Source organism: Sorex araneus, chromosome 4, assembly GCF_027595985.1.
Source record: "Sorex araneus isolate mSorAra2 chromosome 4, mSorAra2.pri, whole genome shotgun sequence".
In the NCBI taxonomy this organism is placed as follows: domain Eukaryota; kingdom Metazoa; phylum Chordata; class Mammalia; order Eulipotyphla; family Soricidae; genus Sorex; species Sorex araneus.
The window spans coordinates 5,347,831-5,367,089 of record NC_073305.1 but is presented as its reverse complement, the minus strand read 5'-3'; the positions used below and the strand labels follow the sequence as shown (position 1 = coordinate 5,367,089).

Sequence of the window (19,259 nt, the reverse complement as noted above, 5' to 3'; positions counted from 1 at the left end):
TGAGTCACTTCACCTCTTTCCCCTCAGTATTTTTGTCTCTGTAAAATCAAGTTGTGAAAGTTCATTCTTTGGAGGGTTAGTGTGATATTTAAATGAGTTATTTCACATAAAAATTCACAGGAAACCAAAGCCTGTGATTTTTAGGTAGTAAATCCTCAGCATATGCTAACTTGGATAACTGTCATTTGGGTATTACAGTAGGTTGTGTATTTTCATCAATAGGGTCAGATTTTACAGATTTTTAACTTTACAGTCAGTGATTAAATAGGCTTTCCCCTTAATACAGTTGGCTCGTACCCTAGCATGAATGCTTTGCATATATGGTTGATGCATACTTTAGCCAATTTTTCTTTTTGTTGATCTTTGAGGTTTAGGTTGTTTCTCTTCTTTGTTTCTTTGCCACAAATCAAGTGGTAGTGACTCCTGACTAAAAACAGTAATGCCTTGACCTTTCTTCCTGAAAGGTAGTGGATTGGATAATGGGCTTATTTGTTTTGATAAGCCCACCTTCTCTTTGATCAACAGTGAAACGTGACACAGATAACTCAGTCTGTGTTAGAGCATATAAGAGACCAGAGAGATCTGACATGGATCAACCCCAATAACCACGGCACTCTTTTTTTTTTTTTGGTTTTTGGGTCACACCTGACAATGCACAGGGGTTACTCCTGGCTCTGCACTCAGGAATCACTCCTGGTGGTGCTCAGGGGACCATATGGGATGCTGGGATTTGAACCCGGGTTGGCCACGTGCAAGGCAAAAGCCCTACCCACTATGCTATCACTCCAGCCCCTCATGGCACTCTTTATTCTACCTTTCAGTCAGTCTACAGAATTTCAAGTGTCTGGGAGAATCCCAGAACTGCCACCAATCATAGAGATTCATCTAGTACATTTGTTATGTTCCTTGTCACAGACAAATTATCTATATGTCAAATTAACTTTTTCAGTTTCCATCTGAAAGCTTTATGTCCCCTGGGTGTGGTCTACATTGAATTCTTTGCTTTTTCTACCAACATCCTAGAAGGGTGTTTGCCTTGCATGAAGCCGACCTGCTTTCAATTCCTCTGTCCCTCTCGGAAAGCCTGGCAAGCTACCTGTGGAGTATTTAATATGCCAAAAACAGTAACAACAAGTCTCACAATGGAGACGTTACTGGTGCCCCCTTGAGCAAATCGAAGAGCAACGGGACAACAGTGCTACAGTGCTATCAACATCCTCAGGATAGGTCTGAAAACACAGCCACTAGGTGTCATGGTCTGGAACAATGGGTCATCAGACAATTGAGGTAGTGGACCCGTACTTCCACTTAATCTTCATATTGATTTCATAGCATTGCCTTTTGCTCATACCTCTGTATATTCATACGGCACATATGTATATGCACATACACATATATGCCTCTGTTCATATATTAGCCCACTTGCTTCACAGAAAACTCGAGGAACTGTAAAGCAAACAAGTGCCCCTCTCACTCTCCCCCCTAAGTCATGGCATCATAGTTGTAATCACCAATGAAAGCACGTTTGTCCAACAGGTGGATCCCCAGAATCTGAACTCCAACAATAGTCAAAGAACTCGATTGCAAACACAAAGGTACATGGCTGCACCATAAACGTGTCTTTCTGAATCACACGGAGAACATTTCAGCGACCATCAGGGCCCTCACTACAAACGTTGAAGTTTGGATAGAACATGTCAAATCTGTGTGATCCCATCCACCATTGCCAGGATTCAGAACAGAGATGGATTTCCCATGTATGCGACCCAGGCTTAGTCTTTGTCCACCTCTCTCTGCTGACCACGCTCGTCTCTGTCCCTCTGTCACACTCTTCATTCTCAGAGGCACCACACCGCCTCCTGCCATAATCACTTCATGTCATTCTGCCACGGAAAAGGTTCCGGAAATTCTCCAATCTGCTTTCTCTTCCCTAATCAGCCAATGGCTACAGGTCTCTCAAGGAAGAAATTTGGCATAGTTCTGCCTTTGTTACAAGAGAAATTCTTTTGTTATATGCCCTGAGAGCTCTCAAAACTATTTTTTTTTCTGTGTGTACTTATGGATTCGTAGAGAGATCTTTGGAACAATGTTGATTTACTTCCACTAAAGAGGAAGCGGATGAAGGTAGAATTCTTACCTAGATTGTCCACCATCCCTGCTGCTCATAAAAAGGCTTTGCTTAATAAACATTTGTGAACGAGCCAATGAAGGGGACCTTTTGTGCTTCCAAATACCTTTTCTCTATGCCACAGACTTTGCTTCTGCAAAGTGGCACAGGAGGCTTTTATTAGAAAGCCTATCTCCAGCGGCAGGTGGCCTGGGCATGTGAATATGATGAAAACCACTTGGAATTCTCATTACTTGAAACTTCAGCAGTTTGTTTCCATCCTCAAATATACTCTCAAAGAAACAGTGGAATCTGGTGCTCTGAGGGAACCTGTCAGAGATTTTTGCCTATGTGAAAATTACTTCACACTCTGGGCCGCAACATGAACTAATATTTATCAGTGACCGATTCAAAGAGGCACAACCTCTTGTGAATTCAGAGCATCAATGGAAATGTCAATTACGGCCAGAAGGACAGTCAGCAAAGAATATATTCTTGTCTCTGCTTCTCTTGTCCTGCAAGACGTTATGTGCCTGTTCCATTTTCTGAACAATCTAGTAAAATTCAATTTACTTTTTCAATTTGTCTCCAGCCAAGCTTCCTTCTGTCAGCGAGACTGAGATTTCCATGCCGGCCACGGAGTGTTTGGGGAACAGGACAAGGAGAACACAATTACCTGTGCATTTGCGATCGGTGTCTTCTTTCTTTGACCCACTAATCGTCAGCTTGCAGTTGAAGTTTTCCTCCCAATATTCAGCGAACCAGACGTTCCTCCTGTTGTTTTCAAGTGTACGGGATGTAAAGTAGGCGTCGAACCCTAAACAGAGTGAAAGAAAACAGTTACTGTTCACCGGCTCCTACTGGAATGCCAAGAAAGAAGAACAAATGAGGGTTTGTCTGCTGGACTCCACAACGTGCTTTTGTGTCAATAAAAAAGATAATAATAAAGTGAACCAAGAAAAACATAGGTTAATGCTAACCTATTGCTAAATTAACCACTCAGTCTGCCAAGCAGATACGACATGTGCCTACAAACGACATCTTCTCTGTAAACTCTGCAGTAAGGACCGGAAGGACACCAGCAATGTCACAGCACGCCCTGCTATGATAAATAAACATTATTATTGTTGAGGTGGTACTGTCTGATCCAGACCATACACTGAGCTTCACACAGATGTTTTTGCTCATTGCACAACTTAGATGGAGCGAGGGCCATCCCGTTCTCCCACGTGGCCCATGAAAAGGGGTTCTTAGGAGAAAGAACATGAGCAGGCAGACCTGCACGCCCCACACCCTGCTCACGCCCCCTGCCGAGTCCCAGCCCAGCACAGAACTAGCAAAGCCCCTCTCAGAAGAGCTGAAGAAAACAGAGGTGAACACAGACTGAGGAAGGTCAGGAGGGCAGAGAGGGGATGGGCTAGGTTGAGATGGAGCCTGGGGCCAGAGAGAAGGGGGGATTCCTTCTGCGGACGAGGGTGGGAATGTTAAACTCAGTAAGTCACAGACATAATCGGTGCTCAGTGTGCAGGAAACATTTGTAACATTGAGTCATCCCCGTTGTTACTGGGGACAACTGTTGCTTCTCTTCCTTCCCTCCCTGTCCAGCTTGGAGCACTGAGAAACCTTCGAAGTTCAAGATCAGGAGCCCCCAAGAAGATGGACTTATGCTATTTAAATGTATACAAAGTTTTCCTTCATCAGGCTTGTCTCGTACACAACTACTGGTTCAATCCCCGGTAGCCAGAGGGTCCCCTGAACCTGCCTCCCAAGTGGCCAGAGGCAGGTTCAGGATCACTGACCAGACCCTGGAAATAGGAAGCTGAGACCACACAGCTGTGGGCGGGGAGCCCTGGGCACTGAGCTCTGCTGAGGATGTGCTGTCAAAGAGATGCTTCATGGCGAAGGGACTCTGCCCACACCATGGAGCTGGGGGCGAGGCGAGGGAGGGCACAGGTGCCCTGGGCAGCCCTTGGCTGAGGCAGGCACCGGCTCCATGCTTTGTTCATGGACAAGAGCTCCCGGCACGAGGCAGAACAAAGCTTTCCTGTGGCTGTGGTCGTCCAGTCCTGGCCACAGTCCCCCTAGGCAGCCTGGCCCTTGTCTGTTTAAGAAAGTGTCTGTTCCACATGCCATGCACAGCTACAAATACACTGGGGGCAGACGCAGAAATAAGAATAACCGATAATCCAATGTAGGGGAATGTGTGTGTGTGTGTGTGTGTGTGTGTGTGTGTGTGTGTGAGACACCACTTCCAGACTTTCTTCTCATCCCTAGGAACTCGGGAGAAAATCCATCAGGCTAAAGAATAAAGGCGGAGAGCAAACTTGTCAGTTTCTAAATGAAAGTCAAGACGCAAAGATGAGGGTTTCAGATCACAGGAAGCAGACGCGCGTGGCCCTCAAGGAGGGAGCTCCGGCTTTGATGCCGAGCAGGTGGGATTGTCAGTAGAAAATCGTTCCTGTTGTCCGACAGATGAGTTTAATTTCAGGAATTACTCTCCAGGCAGTGCGGAAGCAAATGCCCCCTTGGAGACGGAGCAACAACGGCCGAGCAGGTTTCAGCTCGGGCACGGCCACTGCTTCTCCTGCTCATTGTCTCTTTAGTTGGGGGGCACCAGCACGGGACCCTCGAGACTGCGGGGGGAGGAGGCCAGCAAATCATCACTCACGGCACGTCACCGTGGAAAGAAGATGGGGGGAGCAAGGGGAGGGCTCTGAGCTCCAGCTGCCCAACAGCTCAGGTGAGTGAAGCTGCGGGGGACAGCTGGCTGCCCTGTGGGCTGTGACACATGCATGCATGCACATGAGTGCACACACATATGCACACACAGACACATGCACCCACATGCATACACACATGTACAGGTATGCACACACAGACATACATGTACACACATGTGCACTCACACACTCGCATACATGTGTACACACATGCATGCACACACCAACACACATGTGCACACCTGTGCACCCACACACTCATATACATGTGCACACAAATGCACACATGCATGCAAATACATGCACATATACACATGTGCACATGACACACATGTCCACACATGTGCACTCACACACATGCACACATGTGCACACACATGCACACACATGCACATATACACATGTACACCAAAGACACACATGCACACTCATGTGCATTCACACACTGGCACACATGTGCACACACGTGCACACAATGCATGTGCACACATACACATAGATGCATGTGCACACATGTGCACATGTACACACATGCACATGCACACGCAAACACATGCACACACCAACACACACAAACACATGTGTGCGGCATTGCTGCGGGTCACACAGCAATGTAGAGAGGCCTGTTCCTTGCGAGGCTACACAGGTGTGGACATGGTCTTGTCAGGGACCAGGGGCAGCTCCTGCTCCTGCACCTCCCGCTGAGGAACCACGTGCTGGGCTTCCAGCACCTGGAGGGTCGCCGGCCCACCAACCCACAGAGAAGGGAAAGAATGGGCAGAGGTGTGTGGGGGGGGGGGGGCGGTGAGAAGAAACTGGGTCCTCTGCCAAGAGGAAGCAGCACCCAGCAGCCTTCTGGAGGTACCCACCAGGTGCGGGCCCTGCCCCCTCCCTCTAAACCCTCCCCTCGAAAGGCCCACACAAGAGCGCTGTGACTTCTGCTCCGGATGCTGGCCGTGGCCGTGGCAGCTGAGGTGGGAGCCTGCCCCAGGGCCCACGGTGAGTGGCAAGAACAGTGAGTGCCCACAGCAGAGAGAGCCAGTCCCAGCACGTGTGGTTGGCGCGGGCGTGGGCCCAAGCAAGTCTGGGAAGGCGTTTGGGAGCGTCCCTACGGCTTGCTGCCCCTTCTGGCCTGAGAAGTGCAGCCCGGCCAAGCATGACCGGAAACACCTGGATTCCGGATGGACCTACTTTGAAATCAGTTTTGGTTGCTGCGCATTTGGAAGTTGCTCATGTTCCGTTAGCAACCACGGGCGGTGGGAGAAGCCGGGGGTCATGGACATTTCAAACAGGGCAGAACTGAATCATGCGGCCTGCAGTGCTCTCCGGTGCTCACACTGGGGACCCACGGGAAGGGAGTCATATGGCGGGGTGAGGGTCTCCCCCAAACTAGGCTGTTTCCAGTGGGCAGAGAACAGGAAGACGGGATGCGGGGGTGGTGAGTGCAGGTGGGGTTTCTGTGCTGCCGTGATGTGCGTGACTTTAAGGTTACTTTGAGGAGCTGCCTGCATGCTTGTCCTTCCTACCTTTCCAGGGTACATATCGTTCTTGTACTCTTGGTCCATTGTCATCAGTCAGGGCCCTGGGGTCCAGGCCCTGAGCACTTGTCACATACTTAGTGTGACCACTTTGAAAAGCTTTGGGGCTGGAGAGAAAGGCTGGCAGGTAAGCCATCTGCTTGGCATGTGGCCAAACTGGATTTGATCCCCATCCCCCTACACCCCCAGAGGGTCCCCTGAGCACCATCTGGAATGATCCCTGAGCACAGAGCCTGGAGGAAGCCCAGAGCACAAGCAACTACAGCCCCCAAACCAAAATCAGCGGCTTATTACCGTAAATACAGACAGTAGTGCTTGTGAAGCAAGAAGTAGCATGTGGTAAAGTTCAGCGTGTCAGGAGGGGAGGGCAACCCGGGCAACCCCAAGGACACTCAATGTCAAGGCACAAAGGGGCCATGGAGAAGCTCCTGGGAGGATGGGGTGAGGTGGCAGGCCCAGGAGCTCAGGGCAGACTGCCCCTCCCCCCATGGGAAACAGGAAGAGCCGAGGCCTCCCTGGAGCCCAGGGATAGGTGACCCACTTCAAAGCTGCATTTCTGACTCTGGACCCCACCCCCCACCCCAGGCTGAGACCACACATGGCGGGGCTTCAGCTCAAAGCCCCCAAACTGGTTGTCTAAGATTCCGGCAGTCAGAGATACACCCAAGTCCCCTAAACTTTCTTGGGCCACCTCCCGTCCCCCACGCCTGCCCAGTCACACTGACACCGGGGGCTTGGGGACACGCTCGTCTCAAGGATGCCCTTGGGGGTGGGCACCAACACACTGATGAAAGGAATTATTCACTTATGTATTTGCACTGACTCACCCTGAGATGCAGTTACAACGTCGGTCGGTGGTGATTGGGTTTCAATCACACAGTGTTCCAACACCGTCCCTTCGCCAGTGCACATCTCCCACCAGCTGCCCCACCGCTCCCGCCTCTCAGGCAGACACTTGGGCACTTCTCTCCCTCTCCCTGTCTCTGTCTCTCTGTCTCTTCCTCTCTCAACGTTGGGGCACTATGGTTTGTGATACAGATGCTGACAGGTTATCATGTATACCCCTGGCCCTAATTTCAACACTCAGCTCCTGTTCAAAGTGATCACTTTTATTGATCATCTATTATTGTCATCCCGGTCCCTTCCCTAACAGTCTTCCACCTCCTACATTACTTGTGGCAAGCTGCTGACCGTTGACCAGGATAGAAGAAATTTTGAAATTGGCAGAAGCCCCTGGTATGGGAGAAGCTTCTGACTTCACTTGGGGACTGAGAAGAGCTGACTGGGAGCAGCACCCCCCGAGCCCCTCGGCCAGCAGCTGGTGCCCACACACACCCCCACCCCCCAGGGTGGCGGCTTCTCCGGGGCTTCCCATCTCATCTGCAACATGCCTAGATGTGGCGCGTCCACACTGAGCTCCCCATCGCTGGCCGTACTGAGAGATGTTTCCTCTCCAGAGCACCAGGCTGAATGAGATCTGGGAGTGGAGCCCTAAAATACCCTCCACAAAGCTACTCACAGTGCAGGGGCCTTGGGGGAAAAGGCAGCTCAGGTAGAGAAGGGACCAAGTAAAGCGTGCTTGGAGGACCCGCTCGGGATGGGGGATGTGTACTGAAAGTAGACTATGGACCAAACAGGATGGCCCCTTAACACCTGCATTGCAGGCCACAACACCCTAAAGAAGAGAGAGAGTAAAAAGGGAATCCACCTGATACAGAGGTGGGGGGCTGGGGGGCGGTGGGAGGGATACTGGGAACTTTGGTGGTGGAGAATGGGCACTGGTGGAGGGATGGAAACTCGATCATTGTATGACTGAAACGTAAGCACGAAAGTTTGTAAGTCTGTAACTGTATCTCATGATGATTCATTAAAAAAATTTTAAAAATAAAGGGGGCCCTCGGAACATAGCAGACTAGGAGATTAGCACAGAAATTCACTGTCTTCTCTAAACAAATGGCACAGCATTTGAAAGACTAGAGGAGAAGAAGACCACAATCAAAAGAATCCCAGAAAACAAATTCAGTAGAAGAAAAAAAAATAAGAATAGGTGTGTGAGTAAAACTGCTATCTAGCCAATTGATCAGATTGGCTTTGATCTTCCAGGAATTCTCAAATTTCCCTGATGTCAACTGTCTTGAAGTTTATGTGTAAATTTTGTGTGATCTCAGCAAAAATATTAGCTTTTGTTTCTCTAAAGCTAGACAACATGCTTTTAAAGTTCATGTGCGTGGAGTGGTGGTGGGGATGGGAAAAGCAGGAGAACTCTGGAAAACCAAATCAAACCAAAGGTGCTTGAGTGTTTCTGGGAGCTGGGAAAGGAAGACAAAGAGGAGGCATGCTCAGTGAGGCATGATGGTGAATTTCCAAAAAACGTGTGGGCTGGAGGGACTCGAGCATTCAGCGGCCAAGAACCATTCCCCTGGCCGGCCCACGACGGACAGATGGGGGAAGAGAGAAACGGCCCCACTGAAACTGGTCAGTAGTCAGTTTATTTCTCTCCTCCCCCGCTTAGTCCGATCTCTCCCCTTACAGCACAATCATAGTCGTAATTTTGGTCGTAGTCATAGTTCCATTATTCTAGTCTCCTCCTGGACCTCAAAGTCCTCTACACTCCTTCTCTTTCTACTCTAGTCCCCTCTTACCCCTTACAGTATCGTTATATAGAAATCATGAAGGGTGGGGTACACATAAGTGGGGTTGAACATTGTCATAGCAACAAAGAGAGGCAAAGCCACCCCTCCAGGGGATGTTCTAGGGGATTAACTCAAGGGCGGGATTCCATCCAGGGTGTATCGCTCTCTCCTTTCCGCAGCTAGTAATCCATTTAAACCATCACAGTAAACTTACTTCTTATAATAGTTCTAGTCATTTTGTACGAACGCAAAATGGGTTCCCATCTCATCTTATTTAAGCTTAATAAGATATATTAAGCTTAAAGGCTGGCTCTTCCTGGGGGACGTTTTGCTCTATGTTCCAGACCACAGTCCTCAGGCCAGGTTGGTCTTTCCTAACCCCAGCAGGGTCCTTATTCAGTTACTACTTTTTGGGTGATGACAGAGTTTGTGCCATGACCATGCTCTTAGCTTATTATACTTATGGTGCTTAGCTTGTTCCCTTTCGGTAGCTTACAGCTTGCCCAGTTTCTATCCTGACCCTTAATTGGGACCCTCCTTTTGGGGGTGTTAGGAAGTAAGGGCAACTGAGGCTTAAGTCAGGAAAATATGATGAATGCCCAGGAGTAAATATTATTTGGAGTCAATTAATTCCCATGTAACAAAGCATAGCATGAACTGTCTTCCTGTGTCTATACAAAAAGGAACATTACTAAACCATGTAGCACTGCTCTGTTGTCCTGTTGTTCACCAATTTGCTCGAGCGGGCAACAGTAATGTCTCCGTTATGAGACTTGTTGTTACTGTTTCTGGCATATCGAATACGCCACAGGGAGCTTGCCAGGCTCTGCCATGCTGGCGGGATACTCTTGGTAGCTGGCCATGCTCTCTGAGAGGGATGGAGGAATCAAACCCGGGTCAGCCAAATGCAAGGCAAATTCCCTACCCGCTGTGCTATCACTCCAGTAAACCGTGTAAGTGACATAAAGGAAAGGCAAAAGCAATATAGGATTGCTTAGGATTATCAGTGCTTGATGGGAATGAGAGTGCCATACATACGGGCACTGTTGTGGGAGTAGCTCAATAAACCGAAGCTCCCTTCGGAAGGAGCAAGGACAACCCAATGTTGTTCATGATGACAAGAGACCGCAAATTCTCTCTGGCAAGGGAGAGCTGCAGACTAAGAGCAAGACCAACGGACTGCTGGGATCGAACAGAAAACATAAAACCCCACCGCGCCGGAATTTCACCCAACCTGGCATAAACATGGCATTTAAATCCCCAGGGACACACTGCTTTCAAAAGACCGAATAAGCTACCACCCGTGGGATGATTGAAAAGTGACCAAATTGAATTGCAGTTAGGAGGAATCCAATACTGCATTAGCCCACAAGGAGCACCGGACAACTCTGCAAGGCCCAAGCTATGGTACGTGCATTCGGGGTGTCCAGCCTCTGGGATGACGCGGACTCTGCCAGGTTGTGGACACGGAGGGGCTCCCGTCACCGGCATGAGGCCACCTCATGCAGGCTGGCTTCCCAGATCCCTCAGACACAGTGGCCAGTCACTTCATGCCTGCATGGCCAGCTGCCAGTCTGAGCACTGCTCTCCCGAGACTCGGAGCTCTGGTGCACAGCCAAACGCCCTTCCTGTCGGAGTCTGGGCACCGGCCTCCGTGCGCGCGGAAAAGTTGGAGGCATGTAAATCAGTTTGGCAAGAAGATCATTAGTGATCTAGTGGGAGAAATCTGGGCGCTCACTCAGAGGCGCCCCCAGGTTTCCTGGCATTGTTTGCTGATAAGGACGGTGGAAACCAGTCATTACTTGTGAGAAAACAAATAAGAATTATTGCAATGGAAATTATCCCACAAAGAACAGAAGTCTCCTGGGAAGAGTTTAGGGATGAGGGAGAGGGAATAATTTTTGCAATATTATTCCACAAAATGTCTCCAAAGGGCCGTTGCATATTATATAATGCTGGGCTGCTTGGCATTTTTCACTCTTTTAAACTGCCTGGGAAACAGAAGGGCCTTTTATGTAATCAGAATACACTCACGTAGCAATGGATGTGGGTATACAATGGCACAGGAGTTGACAGTTTAAATGTTTCAAAGCAAACTGCAGAACTAGAATTCCGGGGGTTGCTTCCTAGCTCTGTCCGATGCCCTCAGTGAATCTTCGTCACATCTGAGCATCCTTGTCCATCATGTGACGTTAGCCTGGGCCTCCGTGCCCCAAAGGAGGCAGTTTCAGGGAACCGTGCAAGAGTGCGAAACTGGATCAAGAAAAACCTAACCGACACAAGCACCTACCCAGGAAAGAGACAGCATGAGGACTTGCACGGAGCTTGAACCTGTTCAGTAAGGACCGTGTGTCATGTATTCAGCTCTCAAGAACCTCCCTTCACTGTCAGGGGATTGTTCGCACTCTGGCTCTGCCAGCTACCAGCTCTCTCACTTCCCTTACTCTATGCCAAGTTCAGCACACAGCTTCCTACTTTGGGCACTTTGCTTTTGATACGTACTTAATTTTGCGAATTCATTCTTATTTCTTGCTGTTTCCTTTTTGCACTTATTGCACGGGGCTTAAAGACACGTCTGTAAATGGTCTACGGGAATGAAGACATCCCTGTCAGACACAGGATGTCTCCGTTTATTTTAAAGCCGTGCCAACGAACAGCTTAAGCTTGCTGCGTGATTGCAGATCCCTGCCTCTGGGGAGTGTAAACAGTTCTAGGGTCTATTCCAGCACTCAGGGAACCGCCTCCCACCCGCATCTCACTCTATATACACCACCTGTGGCCACCTGCGCTGGACAACCTGCCCAGTTGCTGTCGGGGGGCCAGCTCTGGAAAAGGTGGGCTGGAGAGATGAGGAAGCAGAGGCCAGCCCTCTGGTGGACACGTTAGGAAGGACGGCTGGAGGCGCGGGCTGTTTCTCTGGCCCCTGGGCGGGATGGATCAGGTACAGGGGAGGTGGAAGCCTCCTGCTCCCCTCCTTCCCGTGCCACCCCCATTCTGGTGCTCTGACTCTCAACTCAAACCCCTGCCTTTGCCAAATCCGTGTTCCGTACAGCGCCGTGCTTGGGAGTCTGAGTCCAGCTCCCAGGAATTTGCAGTCTTTCCTTAGGACGTGCGCATTTGCATGGAGGTCTGAGGGCATTGCTCTCCTTCCTCCCTGCAGTCCCCCCCTGGCGGCTCCTGCACCCATACGCTACTTTCAGGAGGTCTGATACTTACATCCCTTTCTTTCCTCCCTAATGACGAATTATGATGCTAAATTTGTGCTGTGCCAGTCTCAACGGGGTTGTATATTGGCACAATACATCAAATCTCTTTGAAAAGGGGCAAATTCTTTGCTCTAACAACTTATTTCAGGGTACTTATCTTAATGGAGTAAGTGCATGTGTTTTTTTAGAAAAAGCTATATAAGGCAGACATCCATATCAAGGACTAATTTTATTTAAACTATAAATAATGAGAGATAGCACAGCGGGTAGGGCGTTTGCCTGGCACGCGGCTGACCCAGGTTTGATTCCTCCATCTCTCTCGGAGAAACTGGCAAGCTACCAAGAGTATCTTGCCCACCCGGAAGACCCTGGCAAGCTACCCATGGCATATTTGATATGCCAAAAACAGTAACAAGGACTCTCACAATGGAGACATTACTGGTGCCTGCTTGACCAAATTGATGAGCAACAGGATGACAGTGATACAGTGATTAATAGTGAGGTGCTTATGTGAACAGGTTCTTATCAGGTAGAAACATATTCTCAATTATTTTAGGTGAGTCCTTTATGTTTAGAATTTGGCGTGCCATGCCTTCCGTCTCATCACAATTAAAATTTGGAGAGGCTAGCTAAGCCCCTATTAGCAAAATATTGATAATGTTTGAGGTTGGTTAGAGTTTCTTAGTTAGTTGTTGTCTTTTAAACAAACTAGTTTATAAGCATTTTTGAAGAGAGTGATTTGAAAACTATATCAAGAAAAATTTAGAGTCATCATAAATGCTCCCAATAATTAATATTACTATCTTTGTGTTGGTATAGTATGCAGTTGTCAGAATTTGATAGAGAAAAGCACATTTTTAGGACCATGACCTAGAGGTCACAGATTCTTATCAGTATGTAATATTGAAAAGTTAAATATACTTTGATAAAATGACTATTTTATACACATATAAATATGATATATATCAAGTATTAATATATCAAATGTTGATTGTGGGTTATTAGAATATGGTTGATACTTATCTACTTCTAACTCATTCATGTTTTCTAGTTCTTCACATAAACTTACATGTGATATACTTAAATCAAACATACAGACATCACCAAGATACTGTAGTCCATAGAGTACTCAGACTCTTGCAAGTAAGCAACCATTACAAAAGAGCCATTGTATCTGAGATAAGTTAATACCTATTTCTGGCCACACTTAACTTTCACAAACTTAATCAATAGATCTCTCACTTATCATTTTATGGATAGTAGGTTTAATACTGTTAGATCTAGGTATCACTGTCACTGTCATCCCATTGCTCATTGATTTGTTCGAGCAGGCAGCAGTAATGTCTCTCATTGAGAGACTTATTGTTACTGTTTTTGGCATGTCCAATACGCACGGGTAGCTTGCCAGGCTCTGCCATGCGGGCTCCATACTCTCGGTAGCTTGCCGGGCTCTCCGAGAGGGGCGAAGGAATCGAACTCGGGTCGGCCGCGTGAAAGGTGAAAGCCCAACCGCTGTGCTAAACTCCTGAAAATTCCCTACAGATGCAATCACCCAGGTTCCACCTCATTTACAGTTTACTTCCCGAAGTGAATGTTGACTTGGCACTTCAGAAAGATAATAATAAGAATGTTCCAGTCTTCATATTACTTTCTATTTCCAAGAATTCTGAAAATTTATTCACATCACGTATTATTCTTAGATATGATTATTTAAACACATTAATGACAATGAACTCTATTTTTTGTTTGTTTGTTTGTTTGTTTGTTTGTTTTGGGGTCCCACCTGCTGATTGATGCTCAAAAGTTACTCCTGGCTCTACACTCAGGAATTACTCCTGGCAGTGCTTGGGGTACCACATGGGATGCCAGGGATCAAACCTCAGTTAGCAGCATAGGAAGCAAGTGTCCTACCTGCTGTACTATTGCTCTGGTGCTACACACTCTAATTCTTAATCGGTAACTACTGTGACCACAGCCTTGGCTAAATGCTGTGCATGACAGATTTGTATTGGGCATAAAACACTGTTCTCTGCTCTCGAAGAACTCTGAGTTCAATAATTTGTCTTGGAAGATAACAAGGGAAAACATATGGTACTGTGCTTAATATAATATGTTCACTATTTTCATGCAAGAAATATGGTAGGAACCGTCTATAGGAAACCAAGACTTGTAGGGTGACTATAAACTGTATTTATTCCTGGCAGGGCCTTGGGGATAATTGTGTCTGTACTGTGAATTTTTATTTTTTGATCTCTGTAGAGTTCAAAAGGCTTTGAGATACTCTGTGATTTCCTGTTATAGTACCCAGAGACCTCCTGAGTGGGGAGAAGGATGAAGAGGGAACACTCCTAAATCCCACAGACCACACATCCTATATCACCATACGTACCCCACCTGCCCTGGGGAGGAGAGCTCACCTTCAGTGATTGGAAGACTGCAGGGCAGCTCCTTCCCTGCCTCCTTTTCAGACCTGGCCTCTCCGAATGATTGGTCTACCAGAAGACTCTCCTCTGATGGCTGCCCTCTGAGTAAGGCCCTGACTTGGCCTCTTTTGCTTTCTCAATCCCCCGCAAGAAACCCCCTGTGAGTTCTTGGCCCGCTCTCCAGGCTGGAACACATCGTGGAAAATCAAAGCCAAGAACTGAGAAGCTGCCAGAAGTTTCCCGAAGAAGTTGGGCCTTTCATAGAAGCTGAACTCAGAGAGGAGGAGGCTGGCGGGGGGCGGACGCCCAGGGCGCAGGGGTACGGTGCTCGCTCCAGTGCTTGTGGGTAATCCCCTGCTGTCTCGGGACTCACCCTTCCATCTACCGAGGCCTTGGCAGAGGACCCGAGTCCCAAACACTGCCCAGGCTACCGCTGACCACAGGAGTCATGTGGGAACAGAACGACAGAACAGAACGAGGGCTGGAGAGTGGCCATGGGTCAAGGTGTACTTTCTACAGGGCTCACATACCAGTCCCCATCTAAGGTCTAGACCCAGTGGAGTCAGAGCATCTGCTGTGGCCCTGGGCATCAGCATTTTTGAGTTTCTGGGTGATTCAACTGTGCACTTGTGGTAGACAATGTTGGCCTCTGAGTATTACACAATTCTATTCATCTCCACAGCCCCAGAAGAATTGGCCTAAATTATAGCAGGACCATAAAACATGAGGTTCCTCACCACAAGGCTCTTTACCTTCATCAGCGTGGCTCTTGAGGAGAGGGACAGGATCACGGGATCAACTGCCTTGTGGAACACCACTGGAGAATTGAAGTGCATTATCCTATTACAGACCAATGCCACAAAAATTGCTACTATATGGAAGCATCCTCTGAATTTTAGAATGCTGCGTTATATTTAGAACAGACCTCTCTTTGTTCAAGATGATATCATCCTAATGAAGGTGAGGTCAGATTGACGTTCCCAGTAAATTCATGAACACTGAAAATATGTAAGTTTTACACAGAACTGTAAAGGACTTTTAAAAATCATATTACATTATGTGATTACGCTTGTATGTGTATATAACTTAAAAAACAATAACAATCTTTCGAAATAATACCCATTAAAAGAATTGAGTGCTTCCAGTGATGAAACCAACCCACTTTTTCAGCCAACACCAGAGTGAAAGCCAGACAAAGTTGTCAGAGAATTATTCTGCATTGTGGAAGCTTCACATTTTATTTTTAATAACCGTACAAGAATCATGTTGCCTGGTTACCATCTTCATTTTGTGCTCTGAGCTAAAAATGTCTCAGTAGCTAGAATTTTCACGGAGCTCAACACCTAAACTTATATAATCAAATATCTATAACATCTCTGAAGGGATTTTACCAAAATGTATTTTTTTTCCTAGTCACAGATTCAGACACTGCCTTAAACTTGGGTTAAAAAAATAACACTTTGAAGAAAGGACCTAAGTTACATCAACCCAAGAAGGAGAAAATAAATAGAAAAAAGAACTTGAAAAGCAATAATACCAGTATCTCAAATATGTGACCACAGATGACTTGAATTTCCCAAGGAAGTATAAATAGAAACAAGAAAAGTACTTTTGAATCCTCGAGAGCATAAATTGCTATTTTAAATGTCATCTAATAATTTTATGACAAAAGTAACCTTTGTTTGGGTTTCTTTTGAGGTTTGAGTTTGACTGTGTAATCTGCTGCTTTATTTGATCCCTATTCAAACCACATCTAAAACATGTTATTTTGATCTATGTACTATTTATTTTTTATTTTTTTTTTTATTAAATTTTATTGAATCACCATGTGGAGGGTTACATAGTTCTCAGGATTATGTCGGTTATACAGTTCTCAAACACCCTTCACTTCACCAGTGCCCATCTTCCATCACCAACCCCCCCAGTATACCTGCCGCTCCCTCCCACCTCCCCAGTCCCAACCCTTGCACATGATATGTTTCACTTCGTTTACGCCTTATTTCGATTACATTCCATGTTTCAACACACAACTCACTACCGTTGTTGGGGTTTCCCCCAAAAAAGAAAAGCAGTCCTATTGCCAAGGAGGCATTTGATAGTTCTCCATTGCTAAGAATATAGAGATATTAAGTCCCGCTGTTTGTTACATAGTTTTTCTTTTTCCCCCTTGCCCCGCGCCACCGAGTTCACGCCTGTTTTAGTAATCGCCACGCTGCCTGACAAGGGAAAAAAAACCGAAAAGGATGGTTATTTCCCGTCATCAGCAGGCGTGGGGCTCTGGCTTAGTTGATAGACTTGTAGAGTATCTACAAGCAGTCTCTGGAACCGACGGTCTTGCGCTGGTGTCGGCTCCGGCTCGAGATTCCACCAGCGTCCCGCTGTTCCTTGTACATAATTTTTCCCCTTATATCCCATTCCCACGCCACCAGGTCTGTTTGCTTAATGGACATCACACTGTAGTTGATGACACACCGCGTTTCTTCCCGAGAAAGAAGAAAATTTCTTCTCAGCCGGCGTGGGGATATAGCTTAGTTCAGTCTAGTGAGATGGCTACCACTTTGATTGCCTTCAATATTTCAGCAACAGACTTACTATTAGGATCTCCCACAAAAGTCCGCCCCATTAGAAAGGAACCATTACATATTGCTCATACTAAGATGACATTAAGTTGCGCGGCCGCGGCAGCGGCCGCGCGGTTTTGGGTTTCTGTATAAAGTCCAGGGAAAGTACAACCAGAAATAACATCACTATAAACTTTTACCCTTTTATGGTGCTCATAAGATGGAGAAACCTAGAGAGAGGCTCGGCGTCTCCGTTTTGCGCTCAGGAAAACCGCGGCCCCTGCGCTGTGCTCAGGAGGGAGGAGTTGAGAGAGAGACAGGTTAAAAGAATTGGGGGATGCCCGGGTCCCACAGCTTCAGCACGCCGTGGGGTCTCTGGTCCCATGCCGGAATTAGTTCAGTGGGCTGCTTGGGGTCCGAGGGCGCTCCCTCGGGCCCCTCCATCATGCTCCTTCCACAGCCGGGTCCAAAAGCTCTATGTACTATTTATTTTGATAGATATTATTTCTACATATGCTATTTGTATTTAATGCCTCTACGTTTGGCACTCTAGTACTGTCTAGCCCTGGAAATTCTATATTTTATTAAAAGCTTTCTCCATAGCTTAACTATCTTACTGGTGATGCATATATATGCATATATATGTATACACATCTATATGCATATATGTGTTTTAATTAATATGGGCTCTCTCAGAAACATGAATTTTTGCTAAATTGGAACCATGATTTTCTTTGCATGTTTTGGGTCAGGTCACACCTAGCTTAGCTGTGTTTAGAACTTATTCTTGTCTCTGTGATTAGGGATCACACCTGGCAGGATCAGGGGACCATGTGTGGTGTCAGGGATTGAACACGGGTCAGCTACATGCTAGGCAAGTGTCTTACCATCTGTACTTTCTCTCTGGCCCCCAGTGACTGGAATTTTTTGACAGGGTGGGAAAACAGAGAAGAAACGATCTGAAGCTAAGCCCTATATTAAAGTTGGCAGAGAACAAAAGTTAAGCCAAAGTCATTTCACATTTCTGACAAAAGTAAAATCAATGATGGATGGAGGGATTGTTCAGGATGGGAGATGTGTGCCGAAAGTAGATAAAGGACCAAACGTGATAGCCCCTCAGTAGCTGTACTGTCCAACAGGAGAGAGAGAGTATGGGGAAAATTGTCTGCCACAGAAGCAGGGGGCAGGGTGATTGGTGATGGGGGGGACTTGGGGACATTTGTGGTTGGTGAAGGGATGGGTGTTCGATCATTGTGTGACTGAAACTCAAACATGAAAGTTTTGTAACTGCATCTCACGGTGATTCACTAAAAAATACTGAAAACAAAACAAAATAAAACAAAAAACCCTAAATGTGAACTCTCGTGGATGTATCACGAAAATCAAGTGTGAGACCAACTGAACATCAAGCTGGAGGCTCCACTTGCATCCCAAGACAATTACACTGAAAGTGGAAGAGGAAGAAAAACCCCCACGAAAGGAAAGCAAAATCTCCAATCCGAGAGAAGCGGCAGGCATTCTGGTGAGCAACGCGGCCAGGACAATGCTCCGGACCCGAATCGGGGCCAGCAACACTGGGGGGCCGGAGGGAGGAGGTGCCACCTGCACACCTTCTCCAGATGGAACCCTGGCGACACTGAGCAGCAACTAACACGGCTCCAGGATTCGGGACTGGGACAGATCCGAGCCGCGCAGCCGCTAGTGTGGCCGCTCGACCTTTTCTAAAACCTGAAAACATACAATCTTTGAATGGAAAACTAATTATCAAATGCCTCCTTATTAGGGTTATCTTGTTTGGGGATATAACTCCCACAATAATAGTGAGTTTTGTGTTGAAATATGGAACGTAATCAAGGTGAAGAGAAAATAAAGTGAGGTTCATCAGTTATACAGTTGGGGTGGGGGGCGGGGGGTATACCAGGGATTTTGGTGGTGGAATATGGGCACTGGTGAAGGGATGGTGTTTGAATACGGTATAACTGAGACATAAACCTGAGAACTCTGTAACTTTCCACATGGTGATAAAATTTAAAAAAAAATAAAAATTAAAAAAAAATGTTAAAAAAAAATC

At 47.0% G+C, this 19,259-nt stretch overlaps 1 protein-coding gene across 3 annotated transcripts in view; it reads right to left on the bottom strand.

Moving 5' to 3' along the window:
- Positions 1 to 19,259, bottom strand: part of GRM7 (glutamate metabotropic receptor 7) — an 862,221-nt gene that overhangs the window by 280,454 nt on the left and 562,508 nt on the right. For all 3 annotated transcript variants that reach the window (XM_055136460.1, XM_055136457.1, XM_055136459.1), the window contains exon 5: positions 2,784 to 2,924. In XM_055136460.1, coding sequence (XP_054992435.1) covers positions 2,784 to 2,924 — 141 coding nt within the window. The remainder of the gene's footprint in view (positions 1 to 2,783; positions 2,925 to 19,259) is intronic.